Source organism: Aulonocara sp. 'chitande type north' Nkhata Bay, linkage group LG12, assembly GCF_057382095.1.
Source record: "Aulonocara sp. 'chitande type north' Nkhata Bay isolate Kocher_YH1m ecotype deep benthic linkage group LG12, A_spYH_male_GT1.1, whole genome shotgun sequence".
NCBI lineage: Eukaryota > Metazoa > Chordata > Actinopteri > Cichliformes > Cichlidae > Aulonocara > Aulonocara sp. 'chitande type north' Nkhata Bay.
The window spans coordinates 30,691,263-30,697,368 of record NC_141355.1 but is presented as its reverse complement, the minus strand read 5'-3'; the positions used below and the strand labels follow the sequence as shown (position 1 = coordinate 30,697,368).

General features: G+C 38.4%; 1 protein-coding gene across 1 annotated transcript; it reads left to right on the top strand.

Annotated features, from left to right (window-relative positions):
- Positions 1-2,257: 2,257 nt before the first annotated feature.
- gas1a (growth arrest-specific 1a) lies at positions 2,258-4,450 on the top strand. Its single transcript, XM_086315065.1, has one exon. It carries the CDS (start codon positions 2,833-2,835, stop codon positions 3,607-3,609), a length of 777 nt encoding a protein of 258 aa, XP_086171191.1. The 5' UTR covers positions 2,258-2,832; the 3' UTR covers positions 3,610-4,450.
- Positions 4,451-6,106: the final 1,656 nt, after the last annotated feature.

Sequence of the window (6,106 nt, the reverse complement as noted above, 5' to 3'; positions counted from 1 at the left end):
TTACAGCATCAGTTTTAGCTGTTCATCCCATCATCTTTTATATATGTTTTGACATTTGCTGATTGATGTTGCTCGTTTTTACCAGAATCAGAAGATGCAAAGGAAACCTTAATCCCAACTTGTCTTGAATCACATGAGAAGTATTGAGAAGTATTGCAGATTAGTCACAGTCACAGATTCATTACATAATTAAATTATTTTAAAACAAAAATGTCCATTTGGTCCAATTCTTGGTCTTGTTTACTAATCTGAATATTAACTAAAAATTGTTTTTGTCATTTTTGGGCTGAGGTTGGTCAGTACCAACAAATATGTAGAAATGTCCTCGCTTTTAACCAGAGATTTGTGTGAGACAAATGCAGGAACTTGGGTGTCTGTGTTTTTTTAACCTAATGCATTAACCCTAATTCTGTAAATTTGTTGTCACTTGTGAAACATAAGACTTTTAACTCCAGAAAAAAAAAACTTTTAAAATGTAATTTTTCCCCCCATGTAGCTATCACATTACCTTACAGTGAAATGAAAAAAAAACAAACAAACAAAAAAAAAGAGTTATAATTAAAAAGACTAAAGAAGCATGCATGCAACTTTTTGTGTAAATGTTGCTTTTCAGGGCTTGCTTTGTTGTTAGCAGCTGCTCAATTAATAAAAGCATGCATGCAGCTTTTCATAGAAGAAAGGTTTAAACTCTCAAACTCTAAAACCTTTATAGCTGTCTTCAAATTTTGGTCTTCATCCCTCAGAGTTAAGAAGCCACAGACACTCTTGACTCTTATTTGGAGAACCATTAAGTATTTAAGCAATGAAAACTCCATCACAGAGGAAACAGAGGTTTCCAGTTATGCCACAAATATCCACCACTGACCAGACTGCAAGGCTGTGTGAAGATATTTGTTGTGATTTACATGCAAGTAGAAGCACTCACTGAAAAAACTACAGCTTGTGTTTCTGCCTACCCACATCTTGATATCTAATTTAAACTATTAAGCTGTTGAAATAAAGGATATGAATAATCAAAACTTGACACAGTCCTCACTAATGACAGAAAAAAGCACAAAATGATCAAGCTGTAACTTCATCACAAAGTTGAACTGATTGATGAAATATGCCCGAGGTTCACATTAATCAACCAATCAGGTTAAACTGATGTAATTATTCATGTATAACACTGCTAATATAAGAGACAGTCATCTGATTCATCAGCAAAAAGACTGTTATGAGCTAGTGCAATGGCATGAAGAAATTTGTCCATAATGAATGATTAGAGAGAATTATATTCAATGAGGGTCATATTATACCTCAATTAATTTGTACTCAACTGCTCTTCTGAGGGAGAGTTTATAGGATGAAGATGATTAAATCAGTGATGATGCTGCACAGATAATTAGCACTGCGGGCATGGACTTGTTGCATGGCCTATCAATGCTTAGTAGGGGAGTCACGCTGTCATTTCCTCTTATGTGTAGGATATTGTAGCATAAGAAGTTGGGTAAACTGGGACATTATGATGGTCTGGTGTTTGAAGCACATAAAGGATGCTATTATTACAACCTTCTTTCTTTCTTCTCATTTTCAGCCTCTGGTTTTCTTTTGGAAGAAATAATAATAATAAAAAAATAATAATAATAAAAACCCTTTAGTGAAATATTGAATTAAACAATATTACGACTTAAAACTTAGCAACCACTGTTCAAAATTATTTGAAAGAAGTAAATTAGGTACTTTGGTATTATACAGCTTATCTCTGCTGAAATTTATTATCACTTTACAAAGTAAAAGAAACGACACTCTTTGCCCCCGTCATGTCTTTAAATTGGAATATCTAAATACTGAAAACAGTATTTGTTCAGCATATGTCCAAATCTGTTCTCCTTTTTTAATGATGTATTTTATTTTTCTACATGTCCTAATGGGGGAAAAAAAATCATGGGTACCAATATACCGGAAATTTGAAATTAAAAAGACTAATCAAAGTTGTTGATAAGTTGTTCAGGGAAATATAATTTCCCTGAAAAACTTGGATTTCCTTTAGAAGCTGCTGTCACGTGATTTTGTAAGTTGAGTGAGCATAGAAAAGGGTCTTAAAATAATTTCTCTGGATAATTGAGAACACCGTTGCCTTTACTAAATCTTCTCTCCAAAGCATCAATCTGAAGTTGTTTCCCAAGACCATCTTCCTCCCACCCTCAGCTCCCGCCCACCGCTACGTAGAAACCCACAAGTGACGAGCCAATGAGAGCCACTTCGCTAATGTATGTTGAGGGGGCTGAATAACCGAAAGACAAATGGTCAAAGGGGAGAGAGTAGAGGACCACTTTGCGACCCACAAGGATTGTTGTTTTCCCCGTGCACTGTTTGTTGGCACTTCCGTGCGCACACGGACTGCTTAAGGACCCGGTGCAGTCCACGTACTCGGGACTTCGCTTGGCTAGTTGGTGGAGATCCGCAAGGGAACGCAACGGGGAATCGCTGAGCCCCGAAACACTGCCATGGAGTGAGACGCTGCAGAAACTCTTATGGACAACTTTTTGCTGTGTATTTTACTTTAAGTAACTGTTTCAGTTTCCATCCCAATCATGTACGGATAACAGATAGTTCGCTCAAGAATCCGGCTCAAGTGGATCAGCACTGACGGGTTTATGGAGCCCGGATTACGCATTGCCAGCCTGTTGAACGCCTACACACGGGCCTATGACACACCATCTGCCTCGGAATAATAACATTATATAATAAAATTATCCAACGAAGACAATATCCATGGAAGTAGTGTAGAAGTTTCACATATGACACGGCTGTGAGTTTTATCGTTTCTTTTTCTTTGCAGCCATAACAATGGCAAACTGGTACAATGGTGCACTGGTACAGAGCGTCTGCAGAACTGTTTGGCCTCTTGGCTGCTTGATTTTGTTTTTTGGCTACTTATCCTTGGCTTCGCCGTCCCATGGTCGGCGACTGATATGCTGGCAAGCCATCATGAACTGCCAAAGCGAGGCTGAATGCAACTACGCGTACGAACACTACATTCGCGCTTGTCAACCAGTGTTGAGTGGGGAGAAGAAGAAGTGTCCCAGCCACTGCATCGCCTCGCTCATCCAGCTCAATCTGACTAAAAGCGGGCCGGCTCTGGAGGACTGCAGCTGCGGCCGCGATTCGATGTGCACAAATACCAAACGGGCCATAGAGCCCTGCTTGCCAAGGACTACCAGCACCGGTTGCACGGAAGCCCGGCACCAGTGCGAGAGAGACCCTCAGTGCAGCTCGGCTATGCACGAGTATTTGAAACACTGCGGGAAACTTTTCAGCGGGGCAGTGTGCACAAACGCATGCCTAAATGTGATCGCGAACATGCGTAAAATACCGAAGGGTCAGCAGCTGGAAACGTGTGTATGTGATGGCACAGAAAGGGCCATCTGTGAGTTTGTCAAGAACAGCATGAAGGCGTTATGCTTCGAAAGGCCCGATAGATATGAGGCTAGTGGGTCCTACGAAGATGACGAAGACGGGTATAAGGATTATACAGAAGAACCAGAGAGCGGAGCCTCTCTCCCAGCTGCCCAGTATGTTTTGACCCTGCTGCCACCCGTTTTAGCTCTTTTACCCCTCTTTTAATCCCCGTTTCACAAACTGCCCCGTCTATTGTCCGGATAAAAGGCAATCTAAACTTTTGTCACTCCTTGACCTGCTTCTATAGTGAAAGTATAGAGCCTCAAAGATTAAAGGGGAGTGCTTTTGGCGCAAGTAAACCTTCTTTGAAACGAGTTTAAGACTCTGAAGGATATCAAATCGGGATATTTCTATGCAAATGAGGCCAGAAAGATATCTAAACTGTTTCTCTTATCAAACCACACCACTTATGACTCCGCAGTTGTGTTTTGTTTGTGTGATAAGCTAAATAGAAATGCCCACTTTCTCTGTCACAGACTGATAGTAAAGTTGTCACAAAAGAGAAAGAGTTGGCTTGTTTTGGTAACAGTATAATGGTATCAGTATAATCAATATATGCTTTGCACTGCCAATCTTTTTGTGTGCGTGTGTGTGAACATATTTTAGGACAGGCCATTGCCCCTTGGCATCAGGCTGATTCATTTGATTTACACATATTTAATGTTGGAATCCAGTGTAAATAGATTAGGTGTTAAAGTAAAGCTGTAGCCTAATTTATTACATACCACCTAGTTACATCCAAATCACCATCATGTGAATAAACACCGAGAATTCCAGCTTTAAAGGGAAGTTTTTTTGGTTTTTCTTTGACTGAATATAGTGTACATTGTATATATTTGTATAGCCTATATAGATTCCCCCCCCCCCCCCAGAGAATCTTATATGTTTTAGGCTATGAGATGATTTATTCACTGTTTATAGCCCAGAAAAAAGAAATGTCTAAATCCACTGTATGACTGCCTTAATGACATACCTTTATAGAAGGCATAAAGGAAACTTGAAGATATCATTCTTGACTGTGAGTGTTAATTTTGCAACATTACTTCCTATACGGTATTGTGCCTTAACTCAGATAAAAGTGACATGGAGTCTGATGACCATTATCACACAATTCTTTGATCAGTATCAGATTGAACAGTAACAAAATCCACTATGAAAAGAGAAAAGTATCAGTTCTTTTTTTTAAAAAACAATCCCCAGATGACACCCCTCCACCTTTAAGTTACATCAGTTTGGAGTGACTTGTTTTATACCTACTTTTCTGTAATAAGTAAATAAAATTTTTATTTTGCACAGTGGTATTTTTATTTCTATAAATCCTTTTCACCTTTGCATAATAATAAAGGTTGAAAGGGCACATTTTGATTAGACATTGATCTATAGCTACATACGTTGCTATTAAGAAGCTGTATTCAGTTTATTTAGTATAATAATAAAATGTTAAGTGATTTGGTAAAAAACTCAGGGCTGTGGTTGAGCTGATTCCATTTTTGTTTTAAGATTTTTGTCTCATAATAGTGATCAAACCTTAATAGTTTCATTTTAAAGCCAAATGCAACTGTGAAACAAACCTACATTTCCCAACTTCAGTTTGTGAGATGACGGTAAACTCAACTAAATGCAGGCCAGCTTCTTCTGCTGACTGATAGTCTAATGACCTGCTATGTCTTGATTTAGCTGCCTGTTGTCAAAAGCAACTGTCGCCATAAATCAACAAAACACCCTCTCCCTCCAACAACACCCGAGGGCACTAAACTCAGGTGTCAGAATTTACTGGCTGTTAAAATCACAGTCTATATTCTTTTTTTCTACTAAGGACACTTTACAAACAGTCATATGATTTATTTTTTAGATTAGCGTTATATTCAAGCCTAAGCATTGCTTAAAACTAACACGTTACCATATCAGAAACATTGACTATTACGCTGTTGTTATTTTTTATTTAAAGTCATGTCATTGTGACATTACTGGCATATTTAAGTCATGTAGCGAAAGCGTATTGACTATTCATTAATTAGCTTCAGACTATTCATTAATTAGCTTCAGTTCCACAAAATTAACAGAAATTATACTTATTGACCTTTTAATTTGAATATCACATGTGTGGGGGTATGCACTGTAAGCTCAATTATCATTAGTAGTAGTACTATTTGCAGAAATATTTTTTGCAAGAGATATTGCAAATCTGCCACGCCTCTCCGGTCAGCTTTGGGTAACTTTGAATCAGTGATTTGCTGCAAAATGTTTTATTAGAGGGGGGACAAGGGTACTCTAGCTGAATGGATGGAGGAGAAGTCGAGTGGCATCTTTGTCATGGAAATGTTAAGCACATAATAGTTGGGTAGCACAATGGGGAGGCACTTCATTCTTTCAGGCTGGCTTGATACCTCTGGAGAGCCGAACGACGGGGAAGCATGTGGGAACGATCTGCTGCCGCTTGGGTCTCAAACCTCCACTGTAAGAAGAACAGCAGAAGAAGAAAACACATGACAAGCCTAGTGAGGGGTGTTTTATCTTGAATATGCATGTAATGTGCCCTGTGTATTTTTGAAGATGTTTTTTAATTTTATTTTTTACCTGCTTTGTTTACTTTGATACCTAAGCTTTAAGTAAATTACAAGAATACAGCATTAATGCAAGAAAAGATTACTTGCAATCTTTT

Excerpts from the sequence above, each read along its gene's own strand:
- gas1a (XM_086315065.1), top strand. The coding sequence starts at position 2,833 with ATGGCAAACTGGTACAATGGTGCACTGGTACAGAGCGTCTGCAGAACT.